Consider the following 14,730-nt stretch of genomic DNA (forward strand, 5'->3'; position numbering starts at 1 on the left):
TTATGAATTTCGAAATCGTTGTGGCTGTGTCTGTCGCCTGTGCTCAGACAGTTGACTCGAAAAAGTTTATTCAAGTATTCCGGAATCGAATGTTTCGATTATTAGGCCAACGCTACAAATGAATCACCAAACCTTGAAGTATAATCTAGAATCTATGGTGGACAGAAATTATAACATCTATGATTATGTACATGAAATTATTATTCTATTCAACTGTCATGTTAGTGGGCATTTGTGAAATGACGTATTCTTTGTGATTACATTGATAAAACATTTATTTATTTGAACAACTGTTCGCAATTATTATGATAAAGGATGGCGTCCTTAAAAGTAGCTGTTCGGGTACGCCCATTCAACCAAAGGTAGTAATAATTAGGCAATATATTAATACAAAATCAGGACAACAATCGTTAATTTGATCTATAATTTTTACCTTTTATTTTTACTCTCATACAAAAAATATGACGATGAAAATGTATATTTTTCTACCATATCTTAAAATTAAATGATCGCTATTAAAGGCAACAAATTTTTTATTAAATATTCTTGATTTTTGTATGATTTTATGGTAATTAAATGTCGGTTTGAATTTTCCTCCAAGCGTCTTTTGTAGCTCTCGTTACGGCTGATTAGTGTTTATATTTGACTAGTGTCAACATAATTACGGTAAATAATTCATAATGAACGATAATATTTTATCGTAGATAGTTGTATGACTATTACATTTAATGTTCTCTAGTGATTAGCAGACATGTAGATTTTACATTTGTTAAGATAGCATATTTGTTGATGTCATCTTTGTTTGTGTATTTCATATGGTGTCTTGCAAAAGTTGTAATGCCTTAAGACTAATATTTCTAATATTCATTTTTATGTTTTTAAATATATATATTTTTTACCCTTTGAATAGGACCAAACCCACAATCGTAAAAAAAAAAAAAATACTGTCTCACTATTTTTTATGACTAGACTGAAGGCGGAACCATTAAAAATATCATTTTTTTTTAAAGTTTTTCAACACTTAGGAAACAATAAATATTCTACATGTTTTGTTAGTTTGATCGTAATATTTTTCCGCAACTCAAAACCTTAAATTAATACATGTTTACTGACGCATTTGCTGAAATATATTTATGTTCACCGTGCAGGTCACTAAGCTTTTGGGGTGACCACATAATTATATTTTGAAAATAAATTGTTGACTCCATTACAGTATCTACGTACAAGGTGTCTAGGGGTAAAGTGCACTAACTTGGGGAGGTGTTTCTACATGATAATACATTTTAATTATCAAAAATAAAACCGATGGAAAGTTATTTATCTTTTTTACTTCTACCATCTTGTAGAATCACCTCCCCAAATTAATGTACTTAAATCCCGGATATCTGTATATTATAGTAGAATAGTTTTTTCTGCGATCTTCTCATAAAAAAACATTTAAACTTTAAAAATAATTTATATTTATTATGTGAGGCATATTTTATATTGTATATTCTAGAGAATCGTGGCATAATTTTTTTAAACCGAAAAAAACACAAAACAAACTTACGTTGCACTTAGATTTATAACAATGTGAAAATTCATATACAGTCAAACTTGGTTATAACGAGCACGAGAGACCGACTAAATTTGCTCCGTATCGCCGTTAATCGTTATATCCAAAATAGGTTTTTTTTAAAAGTCGTATGTACCTACCTACATATCTCTACCAGCAATTTTTATTAAAAAATAAATTATAAAAATACACTTTTATTGGCCAAATTTATAATCAGTGATTGTTTTAAAGATTTCGCTTTCATGCTTCTCAATTTCCTCCTCAAAACCATCATCAAGGCTTCCAAAGAATAATATCACTAAAATTTCTATCTTATTATCATTAGCTTGTGAGTATCGGACCTGAGTGGTATATCTATGATCATATCGCTTGTAAAATCTCACTTCTCACAATTAACTAGCTTGCGGGATTGTTATGGTTTTTGGCTGTAAAATTTTACACAAACCAGTGATGCACAACCCGCGGCCCAATTTTTGCGGCTCGCATGTCAACTTCATCCGGCCCACTTGGCCTCAGAGAAAAATAATATTTTTTTTGGGGTAATTCTTAAAAACCCTGGTTGAGAACATTTTGAGTTTTGGTTAATTTACGCTGCGTGTCCTCAATTGAATTAAATTTGAAGAACCCGTTTGCATAAAACCAAATTCTAAAAAATCAACAGAAACCCTAAATCTTGAATTTCGCTGTCAACCCCCTCCCCCTCAACGAAACAAAACTCATAAATTTACCCCTTGCTGGGATGTAGGTACTCATAACTAGGTACCTTCATAAACATATTTATTGGTTTTTAAAACAAAATCGACGAGTTGTAATTTACAAAAGAAGACCTAAAAGGGAACAAATTTGCGAAGCTCAAATTTCACATGACTTTTGCAGATTTTATGACAATTTTACATAGTGCCCGATGGATAGCAATGTTTCACATAGCCGACAATCTTACAAAGGTTTTCAAACAATCTGGAAACTGTACCGCGCAGTTTGCAGGATTGTTTTATAAGGCAAATTTTGAACTTTAATCGAATAAAAATGGAACTGTATCTTTTACGATCTCTCCCGGTGTAAATACATAGTTGTTTCTTGTAGTAATTAAGTTGAAACGAAGTGTAATTTCCATAATCTGTTTATATTAAAAGTGCGACAGGTAAATATTTAGCAAAGTTTGCAGTTTTGTACAGTGCCCGAAAGCTGATATTTTACAAACTTGTACAATAAAATTAGCCAACTAATGTGATCACATTCTACTTTGCAGGGAGTTGGCCATGAATGCAAAACTAATAGTGGAGATGGATGGAAAGAAAACCAGACTACACACATTAAAGGTAATAATGATAAGCATAATTTTATCCTCGAATACCTTTTATCATTTTACACTTATTTATCCGGCTCAGTAAGTATTTTGCATTTCGTGCTCACCAGCGATTCCCAAACTTATTTGGGTAAATATTTACTATTCCGCCACACTCTTATAATACTCATAATTACCAAAAACAGTATATATAATTTAGTTATAAAATTTATTAACACTACTATAATAATATTCTAATATCTACATACTAAAATGTGAACTTTACAATATTGAGACATAACCTAGGAATTTTTTAAAAAATTTAATTAAAATCAAATTTAATAATATAATTATTAAGTTCTGCAAGTATTTTTTGGTTTTTGTTATTGTTACAGCTGTTTCGGCTTTCAAGGCCATTTTCAAACTGTGGTTAAGCCACGTTTTTGACGACTTAAATATGATTCTATTTTACCCCCTCCCAAGTTAAAATGATTTATTACCGGTTAAACCAATTTATTGATAAAAATAATTGTGACAATAGATTTCATATTCTGTGGGGGTATTTTGAGATTTTTGTTAGAACAATTAGAAATCAATAAAAGAACCAATGACCCTAATATAACATTAATTAATAAAGTAAGGCTTCTAAGTATGTTCACAAAACCTAAACAATATAACACATTTAAATAAATTAATAACTACTACATCATTATTAAACAATTAAGATAACTTTTTTTTTTTTTTTTTTTTTTATAAGCAATAAATGTTCGCCTGAAACACTCATCCACATTGAAAAAATCTCTTGATAAAAAATACATGACGCCAACGGGACTCGAACCCGTGTCCATTCGATTTCCGGTCGAAAGCTCTAACCACTGAGCTATGGCGGCTTATTTCTTACCCGAGAAAATATTCAATATATGCTAGTGTTTCATTCAACAATTACTGCTTTTTACATTTTTTCATTATTAACATTTATTGCTTATAAAAATAATTGTTATCCTTTGTGCTATGCATAAATAAAATCTTGTCTTTAAAAAACATTAATTTATCAAAAAAAATAATAATTAATTAAGATAACATTAATGAGGGGAAAACAGACTTCAAAATACCCCCACAGAATATGAAATCTATTGTCACAATTATTTTTATCAATAAATTGGTTTAACCGGTAATAAATCATTTTAACTTGGGAGGGGGTAAAATAGAATCATATTTAAGTCGTCAAAAACGTGGCTTAACCACAGTTTGAAAATGGCCTTGAAAGCCGAAACAGCTGTAACAATAACAAAAACCAAAAAATACTTGCAGAACTTAATAATTATATTATTAAATTTGATTTTAATTAAATTTTTTAAAAAATTAAATTGAGTTCTACCAACTAAACACAAAAACAATAAATAACCTAGGAAAACTGCAACTAAAAGACTTTTAGCTTCCTCAATATTTAAAAGGAGTTCATTTAACATTTTAAAACCTTTATGATAAAATAGTGGACCCCGCAATGCTTCGCTATTGCTAATGTCTTTCTCGGGCGTCTTCAACTTCTTTCACCATACAATACTGTATACCACAATGTTACTGTAGGGCAGGGGTGCTCAAACGGTCGATCGCGATCGACCGGTCGATCGCGAGGGCTTTTTGAGTCGATCTCGAGAAAAATTTCCTATTTTTCATGCCTTCTTTTTTATTATTTATTTGTAGCTTGTAGAATTCAAAATATCGCAATCGACTAACTGACGAACATATGTCATCGTGCTTGCGATTAGCACTCGGTAATTACGTACCATCGTATGAAAAGTATGCTGAGGACATGCAGTGCCACGCTTCAACATCCAAAGTCATTATTTAGTTAAGTTTAGAAACTAGAACTCGTTTGTTTTTTGTAAGAACCAATAAACTTGCAATTTTGAATAAATATAAGTTTTTTCATTGACTTTTTAGTGCAGACCTCTACCTACCTTGACTTAAAAAAATGCATATTGCGAACTAATTTCTGTCGTTCCTCCAAATTCTATGTGGATTCGTGGCCATGCAATTATGCAACGTCCCTATATATACACTTATACCTGCGCCACGATACACCCTACCTACATAGACGACAATCCTGCATCACACACACTTGCAACCTCTCAGAGTCGATCGATCGGAATCTAATAATATTGAGGTAGATCGCCAGCAGTTGAAGTTTGAGCACCCCTGCTGTAGGGTAACTTATAGTGAGTTGACATCTCCCGAAAATGACAGAAATATTTACCTTTCACATGCGACTGGTATCATTATAACCCGAATGCGAGATGCCTCGCGTGGCAAATAAATGATTCTGTCTCCAGCAGTTTAGTCTTAAATCCCCTCTAACGTGCGCGCTTTGCTTTTGCTCGTAAATTACTGTATCGTGAGTTTGTAAAAAATAAAACTCAATTTAAAATATTCGAATTCTGATTTTACACACCGAGAGTAACCACGCGACCTTGGATTCTGCGGATTGGAGAACCGTTGCAGCTTTTCGTAGGATAGCCATGGACTGTACTATTAATACTACTGTATTATAGACTAAAGATTGCCACATACTTAGAATATTGAGTTGGCGTTGCATTGTTTTTATCCTAGTATATCTGCTACAGCACAATATAGACCCGTGCCTCTGTTCAGAATTTCCTTCGGAAGATTTATATATATAATACATTGATATTATATTTATAGAAAATAGAGAAAAGTCGAGCAACGCCGGGTACACGTCAGCTAGTTAATAAATAAACTTGAAAAAATCGGTATTACGGGCAACGAACTTAACTTTTTTAAGCAAGCAACAAGTTAAAATAAATAACATACTTATCAACCAGTGCTCAAATAACTATGGTATACCACAAGGAAGCATATTAGGACTGTCTTTTTTCCTGTATATTAACCACTTATGCAACATTAATATTCTAAATATTATAGGAAAATTGTTAGCTTTGCCGATGACACTGTCTTACTGTTTGAAGCTGACTTTTGGTTAGCTGTTTGCAAAAAAGCTAAAAAGAATATAAGCATTGTAAAAAAGTGGTTTGAAACAAATAATATTGACAGACTGTAAAATAAAATGATTTATTTTACAGTCTGTCAATCCATTATTGAGTATGGTATCATAGCATCCTGAGATGGCACTTCATCTGCACAACACAAAAATAAAGGCACAGAAGGCTCCCCAGGCTACCTGTAATTATTACCGACTCGAACTTAATCTTTAAAATTATAATGTGTTTGACGTTCGGCAGATATACGCAAAAATTATCCACACACATATATGTAGATATATGTAGATAAAAACATAGAGTAAAGACGCCATTTAATAATAATAATAATACTATAATAATAATAATTTACCGGGTAGTTGCCCAATTCTGGGTACCCCTTTATGTCGAAACTGGTGCCAACTGCGCGAACTAATCGACCGGTAAAACAGAGATCTTACCATCCGCCATCATAAGGCGAAGATCGAAAATCGTCACTCGCAGGTTCATTAAGTGGCAGGCATTTTTGCAAAAAATCTGATAAATAGTTTATCAAGGCAGTTTTAACATGGCATATTTTGATAACAAGGTTAAGTGTTTTTTAGAGTCATTATTTTTTTCTTTTAACCTATGTAGTTAAGTTCACACGACATGCATTCTTTGGACATTTCATCGCTCTGTTACGTTTATGTCATCATTTCGTTGTTCAGATTTGTGATATCCGCAATACCGGGTACCCGGTAATGGCCAACTTCGGGTACCCGATAAAAGGCTTAATTTATTCAGCTAATAATTGTTTTAGATGGCAACTTCAACACGTAAAAAATGGGATCCTTCAGATATGAAAAGAGCTATAGAAGCTGTTCAAAACAAAACGATGGGATATATGAAAGCAGCCCGGGAGTTCCATGCCCCACAGACTACTTTGGAAGATTACGTGAGAAATAAGAAGCAAATAAGTTGCATCGACAAACTGATTTCCCAGAAGTCTAGAAGAAAGCCTACACTGTCAGCAGGATTTGTAAAACAGCTTGTGCAGCCTGTTATTCAAATGGATGAACGGTTCTACGGACTCACTCTCGCTGATGTCAAAAGTTTAGCTTTTCAACTTGCCGATTTAAACAAAATACCACATCCGTTTAACGTCGAAAAAAGGTCTGCTGGTGGAAAATGGCTTAAATTATTTTTACAGAGACACCCCTATCTTGCCAAGAGGAAGCCCCAAGGCACGTCTTTGGCACGTATTAAAGGTTTCAACCCAGACAATGTTTCAAATTTTTTTGATATTTTGGAGGCACAACTAGACAGTGTTGATAATTCCCCAACTAGAATTTACAACTTAGATGAAACCGGTATCAGCGTTGTGCAAAGTAAATTGCCAAAAATATTATCGCTGAAAGGAAAGAAGCAAGTCGGAGCTATAACATCTGCAGAAAGAGGAGCCCTCATAACTGTTATAACATGTATGAGTGCATCTGGCAACTACGTACCTCCGATGCTCATATTTCCCCGTAAAAACATGAAAGCAGAACTCATGGATGGAGCTCCTCCAGGAGCTATATCGGCGTGCCATCCTTCAGGCTGGGTTCAGCAAAATATTTTTACTGATTGGTTTCGCCACTTCGTTAAATACACCAGGCCTTCTAAAGGGGATCAAATTATTCTTATTCTTGATGGTCATTACTCGCATACACGAAATATTGACGTAATCAACATGGCCCGCGACAATGGCGTTATAATAATTTGTTTACCCCCACATTCAAATCATAAGATGCAACCGCTAGACCTAGCTTTTACGGGGCCATTTAAAACATATTATTCAAAAGCTGTAACTACGTGGTTGAGGAATAATGTCGGAAGAATGGTGACTCCATTACAAGTCGCAAGTCTTATGGGGCAAGCATACCAACGTAGTGCAACTGTTGAAGTGGCCATCGATGGTTTCTGCAAAAGTGGAATTTTTCTTTGCAATCGTTTCATATTCAGAGACCACGATTTTGCTGCTCACGATGTTCCAGAACCGGAAGAATCACAAAATATTACGCTAGAAGCTGAGTTACTTGATTCTGGCATACATCTCACTCAGGCGTTGGCAACTGTTGGCACTGTAGATACCCCTACTGCATCTTCAAGCAATGATCCTATTAGATGTATTGACATTAAAAAACTACCCACTGTTAAACATAACACAAGTAAAAGAACCGGATCTGCTTGTTTCATTTCAGGATCTCCATACAAAAACAATTTAAGTGAGTCTTCAGCTAAACAAGATAAGAAAGGCGTCAGTAAATTAAATTTGGTTATAGGTAAACAACGCATTATGAAAAAACAGACGAAAACTGAAAATACAACGAAGATGAAACGGAAGCAAAAAAAAGTGGACACATCAGATTCCAGCAGTGGTGAGAGTAACAATGACTTTGTTATTTTCATGGATACCGATGAAGAAGATGCAGCGTGCGTTTACTGTAACAAAGCATATTCATCTAATTTCAGAGGAGAAAAATGGATAAAATGCATTGCATGTAAAAATTGGACTCACGTAGAATGTTCCGGTAACGGGAATTTCGATTTCATATGTGATATTTGCCTTAACGGTTGAACTTAATAGTACGAAAATAAACAGCCTTTTTATAACTTAATTAAATATGTTTTATTAAAAAAAATAATAATTTTTTCAAAGCACCTGTAGAAATACTTTTTATGCGTATTACCGAGTACCCGATAAATGGTAGGCATCCTATCACCGGGTACCCGATAAAAGGCAGGTATGGTACCCGATATAAGGACCTCTTTTTTTCAAAGACAAAATTTCTTCTTTCACATATTTTTCCTTTTGTGTTTTTAAGTACGGCCGCTAAATTATTTTTATTGTACATACATGATAAAAGATTAATACAGTTATACACATACAAACTCATTTTCAGAAAATTCAATCATTTCTTCGTTTTATGGCTGATCAAAAAAAAGTACCCGGTAAATGGCATCCTTACTCTACATATGTCATCTTAAAGTTGTATTACCTGTATGTGAAAGCCCTCTGGGCTTTAAGTAAATAAATACTACACAAAAACATTAAATACTCGCTGTACTCAAAACAATAACAAAGATTTACTCCAAATTCCTGCATACTACTTTCGGTCAACGAAACTTTAGGTACCTTGCTACAAGATTTTACAATATTCTTCTTGGTAACACAAAAATTTTTCAAAAATAACATAATCATTTTTTTTATGTTACTTTTACCGGTGCACTCGCCCTAATACAAAATTATTGTATTGTGATTGTAGGTATATTCATATGCATTAATTAATTTGTAAAATGAGCGCCTCAATACAGACTAGCCACTGGCCTAGTGAGGCAGGTTATGAGTGCCTATAATTAATTATATTATTATTGTATCATTGTATAATTAAAGATTTGCTGTCAACTTTTCCTAAAATGTATAAATAAATAAATAAATATAAATAAACACAGGCTGGCCATTAGCTTAGTGAGGCAGGTTATGAGTGCCTCAACACAGGCTAGCCGTTAGCCTAGTGAGGCAGGTTATGAGTGTCTCAATGCAGGCTGGCCACTAGCCTAGTGAGGCAGGTTATGAGTGCCTCAACACAGGCTAGCCGTTAGCCTAGTGAGGCAGGTTATGAGTGCCTCAATGCAGGCTGGCCACTAGCCTAGTGAGGCAGGTTATGAGTGCCTCAATGCAGGCTGGCCACTAGCCTAGTGAGGCAGGTTATGAGTGCCTCAACACAGGCTAGCCATTAGCTTAGTGAGGCAGGTTATGAGTGCCTCAACACAGGCTAGCCGTTAGCCTAGTGAGGCAGGTTATGAGTGCCTCAATGCAGGCTGGCCACTAGCCTAGTGAGGCAGGTTATGAGTGCCTCAACACAGGCTAGCCGTTAGCCTAGTGAGGCAGGTTCAAATTATAACTGTACATTTCTATTTGTTACATTGTATTAGTAGGTAATCCTACTCTTTATTTATTATTATTTTCTATTGTTAATTTTATTTAAAATATGTTAAGTAATTATTTTGTTTATTTCAGAATTCTTCCGGTTACGACCAATCAGGTCAAGGGGATTCGGTGCGAGATCGCTACAAGGATTTCACCTTTGATCATTCCTATTGGTCCTTTGATGGCCAGGACAAACACTTCACTGACCAAGAGCAGGTTTGAATTAAGATTATTTCACCATAATTTTTCTTATTTGATCTTGGAATGAACCCTTGGAATGCCAACCTAAAATACCAAGCGGCCCACCATACGCCGGCTGACACTATTTTTGTAATAACTTACTTGTTTCTTAACTTAATGTGTTTATATATTTGTAAGAATTGTAAATATCTATCCTACGTAGTTTCCCCAATATAGCTACATCTAAATGTGATTCAATGAAGAAATACGAATATATTCTTCAGTTTTATAATATTTTCCAGCTAAATAAGCATTTTTCACAAAAATGTAATTCATACTTCGTACCTTCATACCTTTGAAAATTGATATTATGACATTTAACACTGAATTTGCGACGCTCTTTTTAATAGATAAAATAAATACATTTTTAAGTTATGAAACGACAAGCTAGAATGATATTAAGATACATTATTTCCTTGTCAAGAGAACAAAATATATTTTAGCATGGTAGGAGCATTTTTAAGGGTCAAAATACCATAAAATCGAGGCAAGTGCTGTGCGCTGCTAGCATATCCCCTACGGATATGCTGGCACGCAACGGTATCAAAATTCATATCCGCTAGGGATATTTTGGCATTCCAAGGTTTAATGCTGTTTCTTTTCGAACTTATTTGTCCTTCCCAGAATAAGTTTTCAATAAATATGATTTACAATTCACCAAATTACCCGCTAACCCGGTTATTAATTGTTTCAGGTGTTTTCGGATTTGGGAGTGGACGTGATAGACAGTGCATTTGAGGGATACAATGCGTGTGTCTTTGCATACGGCCAGACGGGCAGCGGGAAAACATTCACCATGATGGGTTCACCCGTAAGTCAAATACAGTTATAACAAATACCCTAGAACAGTGGTTCCCAATATGCTCCCAGTATACAATATACATACCCCCAAAAGTACATGAGGTTGCTTGAAGGGGTACGCGCACTGTGCGGTACGGAATGTACGGACATTTTGGCTACAAAAGGCATACGATTTTGGGTTCTTTCTCGAAGGGGTACTCAGGAAAACTAATTGGGAACCACAACCCTAGAGTAATAATAATACCCTCATCTCCAGTAAAACATTAGCAGTTCATATTAACCCAAGGTCACCCCAACTGGTTCGCTACGTTTGGTGACTTTGCAGGAAGACCCGGGTTTGTCCAGATTGTGCCTATCAACTGCGTGGCGGATCGGATCGGAAGAGGCCAGTTGAGGGAGACCCTTTGACCTTTCCTGCCGGACTCTCTCGACCCATCACCTTGCACCATTATGCATCCGTCACTTCTGTGCACACTGGCCCCCAGAATCACACCCACCCTTCATACCTTTTCCTTCCCTGAACTTCAACTCCTTCCTCTCTTTAAAAACACCCCCCACACAGCATTCCCAAAGATGACATAGGCCCTGAGGGATTTTTTTTTCCTTGGGGTCACCTGTGTGGAGTTAATGATAAACCATAGACTCTAGACCAGTCATACTCAACCTGCGGCCCGCCAAGCTATTTTGTGCGGCCCTCAATACATTTAATATCAGGAACATGATTTACAAAATCTGGCATTCTATATCACGTTAATTTGAGATTAATTGCGACTTTGACGTACAGACATTGAAACCCGAAGAGGATAGTCGTTGTCATGTCAACATCAGATCTCGTATGAGAGTGTTGCTACTGCACACGCTAGATCTATCTCCAAAAAACAAAGATTTGACAGACAAATATGCGCGCAAATAATTTTGCTTGTGGCAACACATACATTTTTGACAGCTCCAAAGTTAAACGGTTACCAGTGTTGCCAACGAAGGCGCCATTTAGGCTACTAAACATAACAAAAACTTCTTGAACTTACCTTTTAAACAAAAATACACCGGTATTTGACATAATATTTTTTGCAACCGGAAAAAAGTGAGGAATTTTTTGAAATGGAATTCCGTAGCTACCCCCCCCCCCTCCCATGGATTTCGAAAAATTGTTGTCTCTAACAACCCCCCCCCCCCCCGGATTTTGAATAATAAAAGGGGGAATCAATCTCACGTATAATATTTGTGGGGAATATGTGGGCAGAATTTATGTGAGTTCATTAGAATTACTGCAACTGAAATTCGGCTAAAAACGGCGACATTAGGTCAAGATCCATTGGCAACACTGATGGTTACTCAAATGGTTTTCCAAAAAAACGAGGGTGGTGGGTTTCATGATATTTTTGTCATACTAGTATAGTGTTGCGGCCCGCGTAGCTTTACAAACTTATGAATGTGGCCCGCAGAAGAAAAAAGTTGAGTATCATTGCTCTAGACAGTTCAAATTCTTATTTGCTGTGACATAAAAAAGAAAATGAATTTAAAAGGATTTTTATAAACAAAGAAGGAAAAAGCGCAGCATGGCTCAAAAACTGATGTATGACGACTGAAACCTTATCTTACCACTGTTTCTCTGCAGGGGTAGGCGGAGAGGATGTACCGCCACACAATACAGTCTGCCTCATTCACATTCATACATCATCTCAAATATATTCTAAGCAGTATATTTTACGCAGCCCAACTCTAGTATTTGATTCACGTGATCGTGCCATGTCTTCCTCGGGCATCCCCGACTTCTTCCACAATTCACTTTTGCATTCAAATCTTATATCCCATGTAATGTACATTTGCCGTTTGCAGGAATGCCAGGGCCTGATACCGCGCATCTGCCGCAGCCTGTTTTCGCGCGTGGCTGCCGGCAAGGAGAATGGCGCATCATACCGCACAGAGGTCAGCTACCTGGAGATTTACAACGAGCGCGTCAAGGACCTGCTGGGCGGCGACGCGGGGCACTCCCTCAAGGTCCGCGAGCACCCGCGCCTCGGGCCCTACGTGCAGGACCTCTCCAAACATCTCGTCTCCGATTATGATGATATTCAGGTAACACTTTTTTTTACTGCTTATTTACAAGGGACTTTTTTTGCAGAACATTTTTGCGGAAAAGCAATACTACAGCAACGTATATGATTTTAGATAAATATTAGTGATATTTTAACATCAGAACAACAAGGTTCTATATGACTCAGCAAGTGTTATGCGATATTGAACTATAAAGTAATACTATCTAGAGCCCAATATCGCATGACATTGCTGTGTCAGATAGAAGCTTGTTCCAGGTATTAATAATAGTACCTTTTAACCACTGTTATATAAATAGATTGAGGCAGAATAAAGTTTCATATGGAACGAAGTAAAAAGATTACTTGTAATGTATTGGTGTTTAAAGCAATTCTATCGCTTTCCTGTGATGTATTTTTTTTCATAATTTTCCTTAGAGATAATGAGTTTTTTGATGCCACTGTACACAAAACAATCGTTTTTTTTCTTCTAAGGCCCTTCTTCCACAGGAATAGGTACGCAAGTATCCAATACTTATGTTGTGTACTCACATTGCAAATAAATTGTCCCGCCCAGTACGTACACGTCACTACTGAAATCACGAAACCCGCGTCACCACCAATCATCGTTGAATTCTTGAAACTTCAAAACTAGAATGCTTTCATAGCCTCGCTCACAACCAAACTGCACAGAGTAAGGAAGAGATGTAAAAGAGGTGCATGTATACTGTCAATAAATGAATCTGACAGTATACATGCACCAAGTATTCAGTGGCGGCTTGTACTCACAATAATGGGTAGTACGCTAAAAATATTGCCAACCTATCCCTACGTCAGGTCAGATAAACCTTTAGCGGTGAAATATACTATCAATTGGCAATCTTGGAGCTTATACCGACCTGCTGGAATGATCGGTATACAAAACTAACTGTATACAAAAGTGGCGCCATCTCACTGAAGAGTTTAAGAGGCATTGGCGAGCGCCGTTCACGTTTCGGAGAAATTTCAATACTTTGGTTGACATCCGTGCTCTGCGCATATAAATAATTGATGTTCCCGGGTGACGTTTCTCTATGAGCGATATGGAATTCGCTCAAAACTCGGCAGATAGACTCGTTGTTGATGACAATGCATTCCATAAACTTTTGCTGGCAAACACGTACACAAGCAGACATACGCATTTTTCTGAAATCGGATGACGACAGTTAATTTACAAAATAAATGTCAGTCTTACCCGATCGGCATTTGGCGAGGTTGGTAGTGTTTGACTGTTTGAAGCGAGTGTTTGAGTCCAGTTCCTGAGTAGGGAGATTTAGTCATCAGTCAACACATTTTAGAAGAGATGTATTATTGTCAAAATACATTGTTTTTTACGGGTTGATTTTTTTTTATTATTTTGACTACCAAGTGATTTGTATAAATTTTGCAAAATCATTTTTGATTCCAAAATGTTATTCTGTTGTTTGTTCCCATTCCAACGCATTCAATGTAATCCATTTGGATAATTAACTCTGGTTTTTAGGAATGTATGCACCGGGGCAACCTTCATCGCACTACGGCTTCCACCCAGATGAACGATGTGTCCAGCCGGTCCCACGCCATCTTCACCATCACCTTCGTCCAGGCGGTCTTCCTCCAGCACAACAATATGCCCAGTGAAACTGTGTCTAAAGTTCACCTTGTTGATCTGGCCGGAAGGTAACATTTTCTCTGCTGTACAAGTCCGTGATGTACACAATGACTCTATGTCTCTATGTCGCTACCCGGTTGGGCAACGTTGTGAGGTGTGTTAAGGTAGTGGCTGTAGGAAGGGATTTTTTAATGTGGGTCTTTATATGAAGGAGGAAAAACAGATCCCGGTA

General features: G+C 36.3%; 1 protein-coding gene and 1 non-coding gene across 2 annotated transcripts in view; one reads left to right on the forward strand and one right to left on the reverse strand.

Moving 5' to 3' along the window:
* Positions 1-225: 225 nt before the first annotated feature.
* The window catches only part of Klp98A (kinesin-like protein 98A), a 44,944-nt gene continuing 30,439 nt past the window's right edge, over positions 226-14,730 (forward strand). Inside the window, exons 1-6 of the mRNA XM_089641203.1 lie at positions 226-362; positions 2,805-2,874; positions 9,882-10,007; positions 10,726-10,842; positions 12,672-12,911; positions 14,391-14,566. Coding sequence (XP_089497329.1) covers positions 316-362; positions 2,805-2,874; positions 9,882-10,007; positions 10,726-10,842; positions 12,672-12,911; positions 14,391-14,566 — 776 coding nt within the window. The 5' untranslated portion in view covers positions 226-315. The remainder of the gene's footprint in view (positions 363-2,804; positions 2,875-9,881; positions 10,008-10,725; positions 10,843-12,671; positions 12,912-14,390; positions 14,567-14,730) is intronic.
* On the reverse strand, positions 3,658-3,730 carry TRNAS-GGA (transfer RNA serine (anticodon GGA)). Its single transcript has one exon. It is a non-coding gene; the product is annotated as a tRNA-Ser (tRNA).

Source organism: Hesperophylax consimilis, chromosome 16, assembly GCF_061612785.1.
Source record: "Hesperophylax consimilis isolate HC1 chromosome 16, BYU_Hcon_1.0, whole genome shotgun sequence".
Classification (NCBI taxonomy): Eukaryota; Metazoa; Arthropoda; class Insecta; order Trichoptera; family Limnephilidae; genus Hesperophylax; species Hesperophylax consimilis.